Source organism: Diceros bicornis, chromosome 17 (genome assembly GCF_020826845.1).
Source record: "Diceros bicornis minor isolate mBicDic1 chromosome 17, mDicBic1.mat.cur, whole genome shotgun sequence".
In the NCBI taxonomy this organism is placed as follows: Eukaryota; Metazoa; Chordata; class Mammalia; order Perissodactyla; family Rhinocerotidae; genus Diceros; species Diceros bicornis.
The window spans coordinates 33,179,010-33,200,170 of NC_080756.1; the positions used below are offsets into that span (position 1 = coordinate 33,179,010).

Below are 21,161 nucleotides of genomic sequence, written 5' to 3' on the forward strand. Positions count from 1 at the left end.
TCCTGGCGCCGCGCCCGGAGGTGCCCGCCAGATGAGGCCCTCCCCAGCCTGGTTCAGGAGGAGGTGGATGCGGGACAGTGCGGCGAGCATCCCCAGGCACACCAGACCGGACCCCGGGCTCCCCTTCTCCGCCCCTCGGGGCAGCCCCCCGCTGCGCCCTCTGCTCCACCTGCGCTCGAACTCTGGCCACCGGGGGGATGCAGGCGCCCGGGGGCTGAGCGCACCAGGAGCCGGCCGGGGCGGAGGGTGCGGGCTGCGGGGAGAGGGCGGCCCGAGTCCCGGGATTGGGGGGTGGAGGCGAGAGCGAGCGGGGCATGCGCAGTGGGGCGGAGGAGGTGGCGATGGCCGGGGGAGGCGGGGGGACTGCTGTTTATTTGCAGCTGGGCCAACTCGGCGGCGCAGGCGGCGGCGGAGCGCGGGGCGCCAGCGGCGGGTGCGCCGGGTGCCGCACCATGCCCGAGCCCCATTCCGGGCAGCCGCCGCGCGCCGCCGGGGCCCCGGCCGGGGAGGATGCCAGACGCCCGGGAGAGGCCAGAGCCGCGGTGGCGACGGCGGCGCGATGGTGGTGACAAGCTCTGCCCGAGGCGGCGGCGGGGACCGCGCGCCCTCCCGGCGGCGGGGCTGCGGACTCGCGCCGGCCGGGGCTGCGGCGCTGCTGGCCGGGGCGAGCTGCCTGTGCTACGGCCGCTCCCTGCAGGGCGAGTTCGTGCACGACGACGTGTGGGCGATCGTGAACAACCCCGACGTGCGGCCCGGCGCCCCGCTGCGCTGGGGCATCTTCACCAACGACTTCTGGGGCAAGGGCATGGCCGAGAACACCAGCCACAAGTCCTACCGGCCGCTCTGCGTCCTCACCTTCAAGTGAGTCCCTCACCTCGCGGTCGTAGCCGCCGCTGTTTCTCTTTACTCCCCAACCCCGGCTGGGAGAAGTTGCGGGACTCGCTTGGGAGGCGTTTCTTTTCTTGCCGCCCCTTCCCTCCACGCCTCCCTCCTCTCCCAGCTGTCCACGCTGCTCTGCTCGGTGGTCCTCGGCCCCGCTTCTCTGGGCTCCCGGGAGGCGCTGGCTGGGGAGTTGGGATCGAGTTTCTCAAGAGTCTGCGCTCTCGGCGGGCTGTCTCTAGGGCAAGGGCTGGGAGGGGGCTGGTAGAGCTGCCTCTGCTCCCCCTACCCCTGCCAGACGGTGGCCACGAGAGACCAGTGTGGGCGCAAGGAGCTGCGGAGGGGTGGCTGTGATGGTGATGCTTCCAAGTTGGGAATTTCTCAGAGGTTGTTGGGCAGCTTTGCAGATGCGGAGTTGATCAGACGCGGAGGGGTCGCGTTCCGAGGAGAGGAGGCGGGAGCCGGGCTGCCAGGGCTGCGTGGGTTTTGGGGAGGAGCAAGCGAGGGAGCATAGGATCGTCTCCCACCTGCAGCTTTGGCTGCTTCCGGAGTCTTTCCAATCTGCCGAACGGACTCCGGATTTAGGCTTTAAAAGGTGCAAAGCAAAGGAATGCAGAAGCGTGGGCTCCTCTGGGGATCCTGGCGTCCCAGTCGAAATAGTTTTTCTTTTACAACCTCGGAGTCATGATTCAGCATTTCTGGTGTGGATAAAGTGTAAACGGAACCAAGAGAACGTCAGGCTTTTGTAGGGTGGAGTATTTTCTTAAATTTAAAAGAAGGCTAGCTTCAGAGGGAAAGAGAGACGGGCTGATATGAGGGCAGCGCTCTCTCGTACATCGTGAGCTTGACTCATGAGCCCTTATAATTTGGCTCAGCATTTAACCTTGTAATGTGCCAGACAAAAACTGTTGAAATAATATTGGTTCAGTATCAGCGTTTTAAGCCTTTCCCAACGGGTGTAATATGAACCCGTGTTTATGGTAATAATCATTCGAGACAGGGTAGGCAGCTTGAAAAGCCTGCCCCTAGCAGAGAGGCCAGAGTCTCTTGACAGGTGGCTCTGATGACTTAGAAAAGGAAAGCATAGCAATTGGCAAGCCCAATTCCTGGGCTTTTGACTTAATTCTCCCATTGAAAGTTTAATGTTTTAAGGAGGAAGAGGAAATTGGACGTTTGACTCTAGAGAGAATATTTTATAAACATTTGTCCTCTTGGAAAGTGGTTTTGGTTTTCAGCTGAAAGATAACCTCAGCTACTGAGTGAACTGCTCAGTGCTTTCAGTTTTCAAAATGTTTCTTAAACTCTCCTTAGATCGCACAAATAGAAATGTTTATCTTCTCGACTGACCTGCTTTTTCGTTTATGACAGTGAGAGCTGCTGGTTAATTTAAGGTGTGGCAGCTCACAGCGAGAGATGTGCTGGACTTGCGACAACCATGGAGACCATCTTGGTGCCTGGTCTGAGCATTTTCCATTTGAAAAATTCAAGGTCAAATGCCCGTGCCCACTTGGTGGAGGGTGGGGAAGAGTGTTCTCACTTCTTGACTTTCTAAAATGTTCTTTATTCATGCAGGAGGTGGCAGGGAGGAGTGAAGGAAGGGAGTAGACAGTGAGGCAAGGCCATTGATGAAGAGGAAAGTTAGCAGGAATTTGACAGAACAGGGGCAAAGAGGAAGGAGAGTTGGGGGGACTGGAGGCAACTCTTCCCTTGTTGTAAACTGCATCTTAGATAAGATGCATTGCTCTTTGTATATTATATCTTACTGGCTATGTCAGATATACATTTTTTTTTTGAGAAGATTGAGTTGCAAATCTAGAGAGCCACACAGCACTAATTAAAAAGAGATAGGTACCTCTTCAGAAAGAGAAGGTTAACTAATCTTTCTGTGCTCACAGGTGTTGATTTAAATAAGCTCTGGAAGCTTTCTCTACACAGTCACCTGAGGTGAAACTGCATCTTCTAGAGCAATAGCACAAAGCTGGGCGCGTGTAAGGGACCACATCGATGATGCTAGACCCACACAGCTCTAAAGATTGTTGTAAGGAAGGACAGAAAATCATGTTTATAAACTACTCAGTGTGAACCAAGCATTGGCCTAGGCACTTTACAGAGATTATGTCTTTATGATTTTTATTTTAGGTAGTTGGTGAAAACAGTTAAGTGGCCTTTTAAGTATATGCAAACTATTTTAACTATATCTTAAGTTAGGCTTGTTTGAATGAAAGTCTTTGAGAATTCAAAACCGTTTTTTTTTTTAATTTATGTTTGTTGTGGTAAGAACATTTAACATGAGATTTACCATCTTAAATTTTTAAGTGCACAATAAAGTATTATTAACTATAGGCACAATGTTGTACAGCAGATCTCCACACTTACTCCTCTTGAATAGCTGAAACTGTACACCTGTTGAACAGCAACCTCACCCCCTTCCCACCCACCACTGGCGACCACCATTCTACTATCTGTTTCTATGAATTTGACTATTTTAGATAGCTCATATAAGTGCAGTCATGCAGTATTTGTCCTTCAGTGACTGGCTTATTTCACTTAGCATAATGTCCTCCAGGTTTATCCATGTCATTGTATATGGCTGGACTTCCTCCTTTTTTAAGGCTGAGTAACATTCCATTGTATATATATATACATCCACACCACTTTTCTTTATCCATTCCTTTGACAACGGACATTTAAGTTGTGTCCATACCTTAGTTATTGTGAATAATGTTACTACAGTAAACATGGGAGTGCATATATCTCTTCAGTATCCTGATTTTAATTCTTTTGGTTATAAACCCAGAAGTGGGATTGATGGATCATAAGGTAGTTCTATTTTTAATTTTTTGAGGTACTTCCATGCTGTTTTTTATAATGGCTGAACAATTTACATTCTCACCAGCAGTGCACAAGGGCTCCTTTTTTTCCAAGGGCTCACCAACACTTGTTATCTCTTGTCTTGTTGATAATAGCCATTTTAACAGATGTGAGGTGATAACTTCTGGTTTTGATTTGCATTTCCTTGATGATTAGTGATGTTAAGCATCTTTTCATATATCTGTTGGCCATTTGTATGTTTTCTTTGGCGAAATGTCTATTCAAGTCCTTTGCCCATTTTTTTAATCAGGTTATTATTATTATTATTTTTTTACCTTGAGTTGTAGGAGTTTCTTATATGTTTTGGATATCAATAAGATATTAGATATATGGTTTGCAAATATTTTCTCCTATTCCATAGGTTGCCTTTTCACTCTGTTGATTGCTTCCTTTGCTGTGCAGAGGCTTTTTAGTTTGATGTAGTCCCACTTGTCTAATTTTGCTTTTATTCCTTGTTCTTTTGGTGTCATATCTAAAAAATCATTGCTAAGCTTAGTATCATGAAGTTTTTCCCTCTATGTTTTTCTTTTAGGGGTTTTATAGTTTCAGATCTTACATTTAAATTTTTAATATATTTTAAGTTGATTTTTGTGTATGGTTTAAGATAAGGGTCCAGTTTCATTCTTTTGCATGTCAATATCCAGTTTTTCCAACACCATTTGTTAAAGAGACTATCTTTTCCTATTGTGTATTCTTGGCCCTTTTGTCAAAGATCATTTGACCATATATGTGTGGGTTAATTTCTGGGGTCTCTATTATTTTCCATTGGTCTATATGTTTGTTTTTATGCCAGTACATACTGTTTTAATTACTGTAACTTTGGAATATAGGTTGAAATCAGGAACTGTGATGCCTCCGGTTTATTCTTCTTTCTCAAAATTGCTTTGTATATTCAGGGTCTTTCATGGTTCCATATGAATTTTATGATCTTTTTTTCTATTTCTGTAAAAAATTCCATTGAGAGATTGATATGGATTACATTGAATCTATAGATGGCTTGGGGAAGTTAGGACATTTTAACAATATTAAGTCTTCCAATCCATGATCATGGGATGTCTTCCCATTTATTTGTGTCCTCTTTAATTTTTTTTTCTCAAGGATTTGTAGTTTTAATTGTACAGGTTTTTCACCTCTTCGGTTAAGTTTATTTCTAAGTATTTTATTCTTTTTGATGCTAGTGTAAATGGGATTGTTTTCTTAATTTCAGATAGTTTGTTATTAGCATATAGAAATGCGGCTGATTTTTGTTGGTTTTGTATCCTGTAACTACTGAATTCAGATATTAGTTGTAATAGTTTTTTGTTGGAGTCTTTAGGGTTTTCTACATATAAGGTCAGGTCATCTGCAAACAGAGGTAATTTTACTTCTTCTGTTGTGATTTAGATGCCTTTTATTTCTTTTCCTGATTACCCTGGCTAGGACTTCCAGTACTAAGCTGAATAGAAGTGGCAAGAGTGGGCATCCTTGTCTCTTTCTTGATCTTAGAGAAAAAGAGATCTTTGAGAAAAACTGTGTTAGTTGTGGGCTTTTCATATATGTCCTTTATTATGTTGAGGCAGATTTCTTCTAAACCTAGTTTGTTGAGAGTTTCACCATGAAAGGGTGTTGGATTTTGTCAGATGTTTTTTCTGCATCTATTGACATGATCGTGTGATTTTTATCCTCCATTTTGTTAATGTGGTATATAACATTAATTGATTTATATATGTTGATCCATCCTTGCATCCCAGGGATGAAACCCACTTGATCATGGTGTATGTTCCTTTTAATGTGCTGTTGAATTCGGTTTGCTCGTATTTTGTTGAGGACTTTTGCCTTAATGTTCATCAGGAATATTGGCCTGTGGTTTTCTTTTTTTGTAGTGTCTTTGCCTGGCTTTGCAAATGCTTTTTTTGTTTTAAACTTTTTATTTTGAGATAATTGTACATTCCCATGCAATTGTAAGTAATAATATAGAGATCTCTTATACTCTTCATCTATTTTCCCCTAGTGATAACATCTTGCATAACTATAGTATAATATCACAACCAGAAAATTGACATTGATACAATCCATAGCTTTTATTCAGATTTTACCAGTTGTACATGCACTTTTTTTATTTTTGTTAAGTTTGTGTTTAGCCCTACGCCGTTTTATCACCTGTATAGATTTCCGATATTACCACCATAGTTGAGATACAGAACAGATTAATCAGAAGGCTCCTTCCTGCTTCTCTCTCATATCTATCAATACCTAATTCATAACACTCGCACCCTAATCCATAACAACCACTAATCTGTTCTCCATGTCCATAATTTTGTCGTTTCAAGAATGTCATATGTGGAATCATATAGTATGTAACCTATTGATATTGGCTTTTTTTGTGCTTGGCATAATTCTCTGGAGTTTATTCAGGTTGTTGCATATCAATACTTTATTCCTTCTATTGCTAAGTAGTATTCCATTGCATGGATATACTACAGGTTAGTCATTTGCCTGTCCAAGGGCATCTGCATTGTTTCTAGTTTTTGGCTGTTACAAATAAAGCTGCTATAAACATTCATTTATAGGTTTTTATGTGAACATGAGTTTTTATTTCTTTGGGATAAATGCCCAGGATTGCAATTACTGGGTCATATGGTGGTTGCGTGTTTAGTTTTTTAAGAAACTGACAAACTGTTTTCCAGACCTTTCCATCAGCAGTGTATGAGTAATCCAGTTTCTCTGCAATCTCATTAGTATTTGGTACTGTCACTATTTTTTTAGTCGCCATTCTTTTTTTTTTTTTTTTTTGGTGAGGAAGATTGTCCCTGAGCTAATATCTGTGCCAGTCCTCCTCTATTTTGTATGTGGGACACCATCACAGCATGGCTTGATGAGCAGTGTGTTGGTCTGTGCCCGGGATCCAAACCTGCTAACCCTGGGCCGCTGAAGCAGAGTACGCGAGCTTAACCACTATGCCACAGGGGGCTGGCCCCTGTAGCCATTCTTACAGGTGTGTAGTGACATTCATTGTGATTTTAATTTGTGTTTCCCTAATGGCTGATGGTGGTGAATATCTTTTCGTGTGCTTGTTTGTCCTCCTTATATCTTCTTTGTTAAAACATCTCTTCATATCTTTTGTCCATTTTCTAAGTGGATTTTTATTTTTTACTATTGAGTTTTGAGATTTCTTTATATATTGTAGGTTCAAGTCCTTGGTCAGATATGTGGTTGGCAATTTTCTCCCACTCTGTAGCTTATCTTTTCATCCTCTTCATAGGATCTTTCCCAGTGCAACGCTCAAATCTATTTTTTATTAAAGTAGTTCATTATTTTGATTCTTCGAATAAATGTCACATACTGAGAGCTAGAAATTCCCTTGAGGATAAACAATAAATCAATAAATTAATTAATGAGTAAGGATGTGTAATACTTCTTATTATAAAGGCGCTTGCATGTATAGAAAGATACTAATCACAGTTTTTCTCAAATAAGAAATGGGCTGAAGAAAAGAAATGGGCTGAAGTGGAAATGAGGAAATAGATTTTCAGAGTGTCGACTTTTACCAGTTTGGGGGGCAGGGCACAGTGGAAAATGAAGGCAGCTACCAAGATGTGGTGGCTTTGTGCTGTGTCAGTTTAGCTAAACTGGAACTGTGTTTCTTGGAAATTCCTTCCCTATATTGTACTGAGTTAAAGTTGGACACGAGAGAAATTTCTTCGAGATTTCAAAAGTGAAAGTGAAGTGGCCGGGATCCCACTCAGAAGGTCAGTGTAGGTTTGGGTGCTGTTGCAGCTCAGCCGGTTGTCACAGACATGCTGGACTACCTGCTGGTGTGCAAGAGCAGCTAGGTCTGCAGCTCCTCCAGAACTCTCCACAGCTCCTTTAGCTACTTGGAATCATGGTGCAGGTGTGTGTGCAGCTCCATGGGAAGCAGTGCCAGCCTGTTTGTAAGCCACTTGTGTCATTAAAGTTGGAGCCTTGAAGGCTGTGAGAAGCAGAGGTACATTCTAGTTCATCTTCATGGGTTCCAGCTCATCCTTCCTTTCCCCTACTTCAAGTCCATCCATCCTGCCTTCCCTAATGCCTGCCCTGCTGGCTTTCCACTTCTGTTACAGTCACGGAAGCAGCAGCCTTATGTCGACTCTTTAACCAACTCCCACAATTGTGAAAGGTCAAATGTCTATCATAAATCCCTTCTGCTGTGTCATTCCGGGTGGTTCCGCTTCTCTGGTCAAACATTAACTGAGACAAATGGTCCTCTCTTTGTGTTCCTTGAAGAGAATTTAGCATTCTAATGAATTTCTGGTTCTAGTCAAATCTTATATTCAGTCTTTTCATAAGATCATTTCCAAGGGCACGCAGGAATATTTTTGGACCGTTGTAGAGCGGAATCAAAACATCTGTGAAAACTTAATCTGCAGCAGTAACCTTTTTAATTTTGCTTCTCTATCCTTCGCTGGCCATGACCTGTTTTCAACTCTGGAATCAGGAGAAACACATTAAGTGGCTCTGTAGACACTGAATGGACACAGAGCCAAACCCCGTGATGCCCAAAACCCCCACTTGAAAAATGGCCCTGATTGATTTAAAAAGGAGCTTAGTTTTTAAAATTTTATTTGCTCCCTCCCCACTTCTTGAGAAGAAGCTCCTGCTGGCTTGCTAGCAGTGCCATTCCATATCAGGAAGCAAGCAGAAACTTCCTTCAACAGGGAGGAACCAGTGCTTTTTCTATGTTGAAGATGGGGACACTAAGGCAAACTAAAGGACCTTAAACTCTTGCTTCTCTCCCTGTTTAGGCGATTAGATCATAGTGTTCTTCTAGTTGGCTATAAAGTTTTATTTTACTGAAGGCTTCTGATGGTAATAGAAACCATAAGAGTGAAAGTAGGTGGTTTAAAATGTCAGAGTTAAAAAATAGAATATCTTAATATGTGCAGCTGTAAAGATTTGCAGCATTTTGTGTGTGTGCCAACACCTAAAACAAACGGGGGCATGTTTCTGCTTCTCTTCCTTTTGGTTTGGCCTTTATGGGAATTCATTTTGAGACGGTCTATTGCTACAAGACTGATGTTTGTTTTCGAAGTCTATGGTAGGAGACAAGTGAAGATCGTTTAGGACATTTGATTAGATTGTCTGGGATGTTCAATGATGGATATAGCCAAGGAAAAATATGATTGGAGGCAATAAAGATTTTATAGAGAAAAATGAAAAAATGACCTCTGGAAATTACATGCCAAACTGAGGTTATCTTAGAAACCCCAAGAGGAGGAGGTTAGGATTGTTGCCTGTTAGGATATGCTTTAGACAGAAGATAGGCTTTAGACTACAGTCTGGTAGTGTAGGAGGGATGGAAAATGAGAAGAATATATTTTTGAGTTGTGAAGGTTTTTATAGGTGAGTCCCAGAATGAAGGCTTTTTCTTTTTAATCAACAAATGTCTTCTCTATCTTCCTTTGGAGCTACATTCATATTTTTCCTAACTTTGAATATATAGTCACCCCACTTAAAAAGAGGGGTGAGGAATGGTTGATCATGCCAAAGTGATGGCAGTGTCCCTTTTCCAAATGATAAAAAATTGCTTCTGTTCCACGAGGCCCTGTTTGATCTGACCCCTGGCCACCTCTCTGACCTCTAGTCTATCAGTCATCTCTTTCCTTCTACATCAGCATTCTGGAGTCCCTGTTCCTTGTACAGGCCAGACCTGCTGCTGCTGAGGGCCTTCACACTTATTGTTTCTTCCTCCTGGAATGCTTTTCCTGGAATCTTCCAGATCTGTGCATTCCTTCGTGTCTCACCACCTTCAGTCTCTGCTCAAATGTCACTTCATCACAGAAGCCTTTTCTGGCTACCTGATCTAAAATAGCAGATGCTTCTCCATGTTCATCCTTACTCTCTTGCTCACTTTTTGCCTTAGTAGCCCTCATTGCTCTCTGGCATCATATATTTATTGTTGGTTTTTATCTCCTCTCACTACCGTGTAAGCTCCATGAGGTGTATCTTTAGCACCTAGAACAGTGCCTGGCATGCGAAGTAGGGGCTCAATAAATTACTGTTGAAAGAATGACGCGATCAGTCATTTTTGTGAATTCTTGGCTTTTTCAGGTAAATATTTAGGTAGGGCAGCACCTTTATAATGTACAGGAAAAAGTCTGCTTGACTTATTTCTTGGCTATTTATCTTTTTTCTTCCTCTGTCAAAGAGAAAAGCAGAGGCAGACAAGGAATTTCCAGTGGGTTCTGCTTACTGGGAGGTTAAGGGGCAGCTTTCATTGTGAAAGGGACAATTGTGGCTCTCTGTTGTAGCCTGCTGAGACTGTGACTCTCTGTAGAGAATGAGGATCTTTAGCACTTTTGGTTCTCTCCATACCTGCTCTCAGAGGCCTAAAGTTCATCCTTGCCAGTGTCCTGCTGTCTGTAAGGAATGGTCATTTTTCTTCCAGTCGATGAGGTAGGCATGAAATATCATTTCTGGTTGGATCAAATGGAGTATAAGGACCTGAAAATACTTTCTCAGAGGAGCTATAATGACTGTGACTTCCTCTCCTTGAGTGTTGTACAGTAAAGAATTTGTCTGGTCTTTGTCCCAGGTTCCTGGGAGGGAGCTTCTAAACCCTTGGAATTTCCTGAGTGATAGGAGTGTCTCTGTTGTTCATGGTTGGGCCCTTGGGACCACACCTGAGTTTATGCTAAGGAGGAGATGACTCATGGTGGGTCTCTGGATAGTTTCAGAATGGGGGCTGGCCCTGCTGGAAAGACCATTATATGATTAGAGAGATGGGACTTTGAGCCACGTGATCTCAGTCTACCTTCCAACGTCCCCGGGGGAGAGAGGGGTACTAGAGGTTCAGTTCACTCACGTGGCCAATGATTGCATCAATCAGCCCACATAATGAAACCCCAGTTAAAAACCTGACACTGAAGCTTGGTCGAGCTGCCCTGGTTGGTAGCCATACATCATTGTGCTGAGAGGGTGACGTGTCCTGAAGACTCGGAAGGTTCATATTTAGGACCCTCCAGATGTCTTCCCATGGGTCTTTTTTTTTGTGACTGTGTTTGATTTGTATGCTTTATAATAAAACTGTAAATCATAACTATAGTGCTTTCTTGAATTCTGTGGGTCGTTCTTGCAAATTATCGAATCTGAGGGAGTTGAGGGAACCCCTGAATTTGTGGCCAGTTGGTCAGACGTGCAGGTGGCCTGAGGACCATTGAACTTGCACCTGGTATCTGAAGTGAGGGAAGTCTTGTGTAGGACTTTGTCCTCACATAAACTCCAGGTAGTCAGTGTCAGAATTGCATTGCATCCAGGAACTCCACCAAACACATGCTTAACTTTAAAAGAGAAAAATTTTGCTAAAAATTGACAACTCAGTTATAGTTGTAACTAACTATATTATATTTGATGTTGATCTTTTGATTTTTTTTATTTGCTGACTCGTTTTCTGAAAATTTTCTTCTGGGACTTACTGCCTTCTAGATATGGTCACTGATCTGGTCCTCAATTTCCTCACCCTTTCTTTGATGCAATCGCTACTCTGAGTACTTGTGTGACAATAGTGACTATAACTGCCTCTTGCATGGGGCGGGGATCCTCCTGACCAGTTCCCCTTCCTCTGTTCCCTCCCTGTAGCTTCCTCATGGCCAGGTGAGGATGTGATGCCTTCAGCTCAAACCAAAACCATGAATTTTGCTTTTGTCTCAGAGCACCAATCTCCCCTCTGCACTGTTGTTTGCATCGGTGCCTGCAAATCACATCCTTTGGTTCTTGAGACACATTAAGTGGTGATGATTTACTGATTTATTCCTGGTACTGGAGAGAATGCAAAAGAAGAACAACCAAAATGATTAAGGACCAAAGGGATTTGCCTTAGAGGAAAAATGAGAAGAACCAGATGTTGTTATTTATTGGTTGAATGATCTAAGAAGACGATGGAAACCACTTACAAGCGTTTGAAAGCTGTAATGATGGCAAGAAGTGGGGAAGAAGAAAAATGAACGTCGATAGAGGAAGACAGGAGAATATACTGTGTGTTTAGTATTGGGCTGTGGGAACTTACCAGCAAGGTGTCGGATGACCCATCATTTGAGCCAGTAGAAACAGATAATAAGGGGTACATTTAATTTTTTCTTTTCCCTGGTTTGTGGTTCTTATTGGAAAAGAGTGTATGTTGTTTTATTGCTGAGAAAACTGGATTTTTCTGGTACGCATGGCAACCATATGCAGCCTTTCTTTAAGCTTTGAGATCTGAATCTCTCATTGTTCTGAGTATCACCTGTCTTGAATCACTGAGTTGCTTGGGGGCAGATCTCTGGGCCCCATTTCAGAGCTACTGACTTAGAACATCTTGGGATGGGATCAGAGAATCAGCAACTAAGCTATCAGAGAATCAGCAACTGTAGCTAGCGCACCAGATGACTCGGAATCCTGGGAACCACTGGGACTCAATGGGAGCCTATGTTTAATGAGGTGGAGATGCCAAAATCTCCCTGGCATAATGTAGAGAAAGGAATTCAAAAGCGCACTGAGGCAGGAATGTTGGGGTGCATTTATCACATACTGCCTCTGTATACCTCCCTCTCACCTCTCTACTGCATTTCCTGAGAGGGCCAGATGACTTTCCCTTCACTGAGACATTGACAGATACGTTAGTAAGGGGGCACTTGCAACTTTGAGAAGCTCTGCATTGGCTCTTTTCTGTAGGCCAAGTGTGACGTGGGAGATGCTACCATTGAGGTGGGCTTTCTGATTTCACTGGCGTGATGGGATCCTGGAGTATCAGAGGCCAAGTGGCAGAGCTTAGCTGCCAAAGACAAGGTGAGTGCATTTACCATGACAGGCAGCAGGGACACAGAGGTAATCAGAATGTTTTGACCCACAGGGACCATTGGTGGTGGCTAATTAATCACGTTGTCCCTAGGAATAAGTAGGTGGGCAGCCCTCTTAAATGTTACTTGATCTATGTATCAGGAGAACTCCAGGTTCAGGGCCAAAACCTAGACTTAAGTCACCACAACGGAGAGTCATGACCACTTACACAGTTTCCAGGCCTCTGCCGGTTGGTGGAGGTAGCTGTTTGACTGAAGTGGAGTTGGGGTCCCCTTGAGGTGGGACCCTAGTATTCCCTAGTGGAAGTCTCTTCCAGAGATAAAGCCTGTTTTTGTTTTTCTAAACCAGTGCTATTTTTCAAAGAAGAAAATTAAAAGAGAGTAATGGGCTTTATCTAGAGCTCCAGGCTGTGAGAGTGTGAGGAGATGGAGGGGCAGCCGATGGTCTTTCTTCTCACCTCCCCACCCCTTCCCCTGTGACTTCTTGGTGCCAAACTGTGTGACTCTGTGACCTTTCCAGGGGACGGTTGCCCTCTGATTGCTGTGAGCTCATTATGGCCCCCCCTTTCCCGGCAGTTTTACAAGGAGGCAGAGGAGTTCAGATGGAGAATGGGCTGTTTGCGTTCATATTTGCCGAAGTCTGGAAGGCTTCCCACCGGTCAGACATGACTATTAAGATTATTTCAGAAAAAACAATTTTTTTTTTTAAATCTCCTATTGCTTGGCCTAGCTTTAAATGAGAAATGAATGTTAAATCAAATAAAATTAAAGATTCTTAGAGTTGAAAGGAAAAGATGATCTTTTCCAACTTCCATCTTAACATAAGTTTGTTTGTTCATTCAGTAAACTTTAATTTAGAATCTACTCTGTGCTAAGTGGGATGGATACAATGAGGAAAACAAATTAATTTCTTACAATGTATGAAAAAATGCTCATAATATTTGAAGAATATAGTAAAAGAGTTTTTAAAAATTGATCAGTGCTATAATGGAGGTATGTTCAGGGTGACGTGGAACCTGAGAGATTGTTCTATTTAGATGGTATTAAAGGTGGGCTGTTACCATGATTCTGTGCGGACATTTCTGGTTATCCAAACACTGATTTTAGTTTTGAATCTTCTTTCTTTGAGCTAAAGCCTGCCTCCTAGTGGTTGGCTTGCACTGTGGCAAATTGTGAGTTCTTACACCATCTAAATGGGCACCCAAATGTTTCCATGCAGCCATGGAGGCCCAGAGTTGCCAGGTTTTCTAATCTTTCAAGAGAAGCTGGAAATTTTTGTATGAAATCACTTGTTTTTAAAATGTTGGTAAATTAAAAAAAGAAAGAAAAGGTATACAGGTGAAACAAAACAATTTGCAGGCTAAACTTGGCTCTTGGGCAGTCTGTTTGCCACGTTGTTGTTGGATCTTAGTTTCCCCTCTGGGAGCTACTTAGAGTAAGTGCGTTGCTTCAGTATTTAATTCATTCATTCATATGTCTATCCATTCATCCATTTATTGTGTGACAACCATGAACCAGGCATTGTGCTAGACACTGGGGATATACCCATAAATAGGGCAAAGATCCTTTCCCCTGAAGAACTTGGTATCATTTCTGTCTTCTCTTGGCTGAGCATGCCCCATTTCCTCAAACCTACCTTTCTGAGACATCACTTGGAGACTCCCTATCCCCCCAGCGTCCTGTGAAGGTGCTCCAGCATTTAAGTAGCACCCTAAGGGGCTTCTGCCCCGTGTGTGTTGGATATCACCCACCTTCCCTCTCTCGTCTGCAGGTAGAACACCTCCCTCTTCCCTGTCTCTGCACCTGGTAGGTTCTCCTTGCTAGGAGTCTTTCACTAACTATTAATTATCTGTTTAAGTGCCTCTCTTTCTCCTACCATGCTGTTAACTCTTTGGTAGCAGGTGCCATGTCTTCTCTTTGTGTCTCTGGGTCCTACGTTGTACCTGACTTGTAGTAGGTCCTCAATAAATAGCTATTGGAGTGAATTGAGATGAAAAATAGTTTGACTTATGCGGTTCCCTGTCTGTCTGGTGGTGGTTTGGTCTGTTTGACAGCTAGGGTACAATAACTCTTTGAGTTTAGGTTAAACTAACAGCCATTGGACAACATACCATGTGTACAGTTTGAATCTGAATTGCAGGTATTTTGTTCTCTTTTATGTCCAAATGTGAGTCTTAGTCTTACCCATATTCTGGCTAATCTTGTTGGAATTAACTAACAATTTCAGGCATTTAAACTCTGTGAATCCGTCAGTCTCCCAGTATAGTAACTCTCCTTCCCAGATAAAGGCCTTCTGCAAACTTGGCAAGCATACACTATGGATTCATTTAAGTCTTTGTTAAAAATATTGGACAGACCGGAGATAATATCAGAATCCTGTGACATATGTGGGAGGTCTCTATCCAAGGAGACATTGATTTATTTACTCAACCCTCTTTGTGTTTGCTCCAAATCCATCTTATTCTATCTTAAATGCAAGGAAATTCTGAGAGATATTGATAAATGCTTTTGCTAAAATAAAGATGTGATGTGTCTATCACATCCCCTCTCCTATTAAAATGTGACATTTATCAGTTAAACCACCCCCCCTTTTTTTTTTGTGAGGAAGATCGGCCCTGAGCTAACATCTGCCAATCCTCCCCTTTTTGCTGAGGAAGACTGGCCCCAGGCCAACATCCATGCCCATCTTCCTCCACTTTATATGGGATGCCGCCACAGCATGGCTTGCCAAGCGGTGCGTCGGTGCGTGCCCGGGATCGGAACCTGCGAACCCTGGGCCGCCACAGCAGAGCGCACGCATTTAACCGCTTGCGCCACCGGGCTGGCCCCTAAACCCCCTTTTTGTGAACCCACATTGGCTCCCAGGACCAGAGATTCTTTTTCCAGGGCTCACGAATAGGATAAATTCTAAAATGTTATCATTTCATATCAAGCTCACTTGTCTTTGGTTTGGAGAGTTCACTCTCCATCTTTTTAGACGTTTGGGAAACTCTCCTAACTCTAGATTCTCAGTGATTCGTCAAAGTTTAGATTCACCTGTGGGAGGGACTTTCACACCATTATCTTATTACTGCAGTGGTTTCCATTAACAATTTATTTTTATATTTTGGGATCTAATTGAGGCCACTTAAAACACCAGGCACTCTGTCCTAACCAATTTCAAGGAATCATAATCTATATGAATAATGCCTGCACATTTTCAGATATGATACATATGGACCATAAAGGTGACTCTTGCCTACCATTTTATATAATTTCTGGGAGGTGAAAAGAATATGTAAGTACCTCATACAAGAGTAGTAATAATAACATCATCTTTAATGATGCTTTTTACTTTTCAGTGGTTGAATAACAAATACTTTGGAAAAGTAATTATCTTGTCCTCTTTTAAAAAACAATGCTATTATTTGTAATCCAAAGTTATGATCTAACGTATAATATCTGTGGAATAGTCAAATACATCAGGGTTTTGGCTTATCAGGTGTCTTGCCTTCTCTTTATTGCCATTTTTATAATTAACACAGTGATTTGCATCTTTCTACACTGAAAATTCCTGTTTCTTCCTCTGCTCACGCTCACAGTACTTCTGACCCCAGATGTGTGAGTTTATTCCCACACTGAACAATTCTCCGACATCTGCTGGGTGTCCTGCAGTTCACTTCAGTTCTGACACTGTCTACCTGGAGTTAGCGTCAGATTCCCCCAGGTTAAGGGCTCAGTCCTACAAGACTGCCCCCACCTCAGACGCCAGTCACAAGTACTGGGTCCCTAGGTTATTCACACTTATGTCCAATTTGGTTACAAATTGGGGGTTCCCACGACCCCCTCCTCAGGTTTGATAATTTGCTGTAATGGCTCACAGAACTCAGGGAAACACTTACTTATGTTTACTGGTTTATTATATAATGAAGACTATGATAAAGGATACAGATGAATAGCTAGATGAAGAGATGCACAGGGTGAGGGCTGGAGAGTCCCGAGTGCAGGAGCTTCTGTCCCTGTGGAGTTGGGGTGCACCACCGTCCTGGCACGTGGATGTGTTCTCCAACCTGGAGGCTCTCCAAACTCGATAGTTCAGGGATTTTTATGCAGGCTTCATCATGTAGGCATGATCGATTATTAACTCAATCTCCCTCACCTCTCCTCTCTCTTGGAGGATGGGGGGGTGGGGCTGAAAGTTCCAAGCTTCTAATCATGACTTGGTCTTGCTGGTGACCTGCCTCCATTCAGGAGCCCACCAAGAGTCACCTCATTAGAGCAAAAGACACTTCTATCACCCAGGAAATTCCAAAGGACTTAGGAGTCCTGTGTCAGAAACCAGCGTCAAAGACCAAATATTAGAACAAAGATGCTCCTAGTGCTCTTATCACTTAGGAAATTGCAAGGAATTTAAGAGGTCTGTGCCAGGAATCGGAGACAGAGACCAAATATTAGAACAAAAAGATGCTCCTAGCACCTTTATTGCTTAGGAAAATTACAAAGGTTTTAGGATCTCTAACCAGGAGTCTGAATGAAGACCAAAATATATATTTCTTATATCATGATATCACATATGTGTGTGTGTAATGCTTTTCTGGTTATTTCCTTATGGAAAATTCCTAGGAATGGAGTTTTTCGTCAAAGGGTATGTACTTTTTAAAGCCTTTGATACATATTGACAACCTAGAGACCTTCTGATTTGGACACCCACTTACCAGATGCAAGATTGCCTGTTTTCTCTCATTGTCACGAGTATGTATGAATTTTAAATGAATGGCTTAGTTGGTCTGAAAAACTCAGCCTGATGAAGTGGAACAGAGTGTAAAATCAACCTCAGGGGGATGGGCTCCCCGGGAACTGCACCCAGGTTCTCCGAGGATAGGGACCCGGTCTTGCCCTTCTCACAGGCCCACCAGCCTGAGCTTTCTGATTTCCAGTAGCTCTCTCATCATGTGTGGGTCCTCTGGTACTGGAATAGGATGCTGTTCTCCCTTCTTTAGCTGGACCTGCCAGTCCCCTAGTTCACTGCCCGTTCCTCTTTCCCTCTGGATGAGTTATTTCACACCAGGACGTTGGGGTGTGCACACACTCATGGATTGGCCAACACACAGTCGCCTTGATTCTAGCATTGGAGTCCTGGAGTTGGATCCCCCACAGCAATTCATTTTTCTAGGCTTAGTTAGGACCGTGATTAGTTCAGTCTGAATGAAAATGGAGTCGATTAGTGACTCTGGCATTTAGATTCATGTGTCCAAATAAAGCTTGAGATGTTTAAAATTCTGTAGGTTAAGCTGTGCATGAACTGAGCCAAGTATTTAGAATATGCACACGCCATCGCTAAAGTTGGCTTTTACATTCTCAATTGTTTTGGCAAAGAGGAGGTATTTCTATAAGAGAAGCAGCTCAAGGGCATGAGAATAAAGACGTGGGTTTACTGTTTTGGTAAAATAGGCTGGAACATAGATAACTATAGGCAATACCACTTAGAGTGTGTATGCTCCCCCAAGAGAACCGTACCCTATACAACTGTATTTTTTCTGTAACCCCGCATACTCAATTGGGGACATTAGGTCCTGTTATTAAACTTAAGGCAACCTTCAGAAGTCTCTCTGTTCTGCATTTATATCTCAGGAAAGTATTTTTAAGATGTCGAACAATAAATTTCCTTTCTCTTTCTGGTTCTCTTTTTAGTTTCTTCATCATAATCTTAGAATTGAGATTCTGAGATCTGTGGGAATTTGTTAGAAAATGTTTAATACAAATTCTGAAATGCAGTGCTTTTGCTCATCCTTTTAATTTCAGCTGCAGCTGCTAATAGCATGTAGGTTCCCTGAAGATCCCTCGTGGGGTGGTACTTAACAATGATTCCAGGTGTATAAACTGGAAATTTGGTTCCTGGTGGCACCATGGGTGAGAGAACATGTTCATGCCTGGTTTGTCCCACTGTGACCACAATCACAGTCTCGTGGTTTCTTTCTCGTCTCCAGTGGCTGTGGCTCTGATCCACAGCGCTGTGGACTTGCTTTTAACATTCAACTGCTTGGGAAGAGCCTGCAGTGAGAGCAAGAGTATTGGGGGGGAGGGGTTTGCGTTAGCAGTGGAGTGGGGGTAAAGCAGGTTCAGCACCTGTCTCCCTGCCTTCTCAGGGAGACCACAGAGTTTTCTGAAATAATGTTTTATTTTGCATGTGCAGTGATTTCTGCAAATAGGAAAATTCTGGGATGGGAAAAAAGTGATACTCAGATAGCATAACCTGATGTTGGGAGTCATTTAAAAATAATTAATCGAAAAGCCTATCTTTTGAAATGATGGATTCCTCCTGCTTTCCTTGTGCTTATGTGCTGCTTGCAGCTAATTCAGCTTTTGTTTTTGTCTTTTTTTACAGGCTAAACATATTTTTGACTGGCATGAACCCATTCTACTTTCATGCAGTAAATGTAATTTTACACTGCCTCGTGACTCTTGTGCTGATGTACACCTGTGACAAAACTGTCTTCAAGAATCGTGGGCTTGCTTTTGTGACGGCCTTGCTTTTTGCTGTGCATCCTATTCACACTGAGGCGGTGAGTATCATTGGAATGCAATGAAATAATGAACCAAAAAAATAAAAGCTAAACTGATCTTTTTTCTCCTTTCAAAACCGTGTGAATTCGAAGCTCTACTAAAGTGTTTATCTTTATATATAAATCATTCTGCTTGACAGCTTTTCTTTTTGAATGTTCAAAAGGCCCTTATTGCAGTACCAGGATTTAACTGCTTTTCTAAATAACCACTGTTATTATTATAGGTAGTCATAAATGGCCACAGTTCTTTATTTGCAGAAAATTTGAGTTCTAATGTGTTTTAAACAGCAAGGGGCATTTTGAGATACTTGTGCTGAGTCATTGTTCCTGCTCTACGTTTATATTTTACCTTTTTCACTCTGCTTTGTATTTATAATATTTATGATGCAGAACTGTAAGTGCTGGGGGAAGACTATAAAGAGTTAGGCTGACATTCTTCAAGTTAGAAAGAGACTTACAAATAGTTTTCTATGTTATTTAGTATGCGTATGAAGTGTAGTTATTTGGTGGGTGATGAGAAATTTATTTAAATTATTTATGTAGATAGTTTAGATCTATGGTCTTTAAACTATTGACTTAACCATGCATGGAGAAGGCATTATCAAGCTACCTTATTTCACATCTCAGTAACCACAGTTGGTTTATTTTATTTGTATTGCTAGGGGTAGATGGAGACTTACCAAGGGGTCCATGGGCACCAGAGTTGTAAAGGAATCGTTTCCAGAGCCTCAGCTTGCATCAGGACACTTTCCTAACAGTCTATTTGCCTGAGAACACCCTTGGGGTAAAGATGCCAAGAGGGTTCTCCTCTCCCTCCTCTTTCAGTTGCCCTTGTCTCATTTAAAAAGAATAAGGAATGTCTCCCATGCAACTGAGTCTTACTATGCCCCACGCGTACAAATCTCTAGGGCACCTTACAAAGAAACAATTTGATATGTTGGTGTCAGCAAAACCTCCTTCAATTAAGGCATCATAAATGCAGAGTAAGGTTTCTTCATATCTTCCTCTGTCTTATATGTGTTTCTGTGAAGAATACAGCGTGATATTGAAAGTAGGGTATGGTGACCTGTGTTGATGTTCTCAATTCAGAAGTGAGATGCTTGTCATGGGAATGCATAATAATATCTTCATTTGAACTGACACGAGAAATCTGATTTGGCCAATTGGTTTGATAATGAGGACTGGTTTTGCCAGTTAGACTATATGATGGACATTTTCAACAAACAAAATTCTAAATCTGTAAGCCCAAGGTTTTGACACAAATATATTTGAAGTGAGTGATAAAGAAAAAAAATCATTTTATTAAAATATTACATTGTTAAAGGTAATTTTCGCAGCCCCTTCTGAGTCCTTTAGACTGAAAAGCTGCCTCTAAGTGCAACATTGTGAGGTATAAGTAGTAGTTCTTTGGAAAGTCTTGGTAAAGCCTTTTTGCTATACTTTTGAGGAGCTGTGAAAGCAAATGACTCTATTGACTGGTAATTCTAGGGATAGGTATACTTAAATTATTTGCTTTCAACCAAATTAAAGGAGGACCTGATTGAGTTATCAGCTGGTGGATCATTAAACATTATGTCAGATGATAGATCACTGTGGTTTTGCAGGATAACTTTGGTGTTCAAAGAATTAAGTCACTGCTGTAACATGGCTACTTCTGTTCTCAGTTATTTATGTCAACAGTCTATAAGATGAAAGCCAGGAATAGAATTGATGCTACATGCTTTATCATTCTAACAAAAAGTAATATTCAGCCATCGATAACTGAACTTATTAAAGAGAAACCTGCTATGCCTGTGTTATTAAGAGGTGTATTTTTATATTTAATATTTATGTATCATTTTTTATAATTTATGATGTATTGAACAATTATGTATTACTACTAATTGAAATAATACAACATTGAAAATTTAACACTTAGAATCTTATGATCACAAGAGACTTAAAAAATAAATTTAATTATATGTGTATTTTTATTACAGAGAGAGAAGATGATAAATAGAGTCTTTTTAAGCATAACTATATAATACATTAAGAAAAAATGCTAAGGGGAAAATAAAATGGAAATATGAGTTCAAGGGGA

The 21,161-nt window shown here is 42.1% G+C and overlaps 1 protein-coding gene across 1 annotated transcript in view; it reads left to right on the forward strand.

Annotated features, from left to right (window-relative positions):
* Positions 1 to 453: 453 nt before the first annotated feature.
* Positions 454 to 21,161, forward strand: part of TMTC1 (transmembrane O-mannosyltransferase targeting cadherins 1) — a 245,692-nt gene continuing 224,984 nt past the window's right edge. Inside the window, exons 1-2 of the mRNA XM_058558571.1 lie at positions 454 to 861; positions 18,904 to 19,081. Of these exons, the coding sequence (XP_058414554.1) occupies positions 560 to 861; positions 18,904 to 19,081 (480 nt within the window). The 5' untranslated portion in view covers positions 454 to 559. The remainder of the gene's footprint in view (positions 862 to 18,903; positions 19,082 to 21,161) is intronic.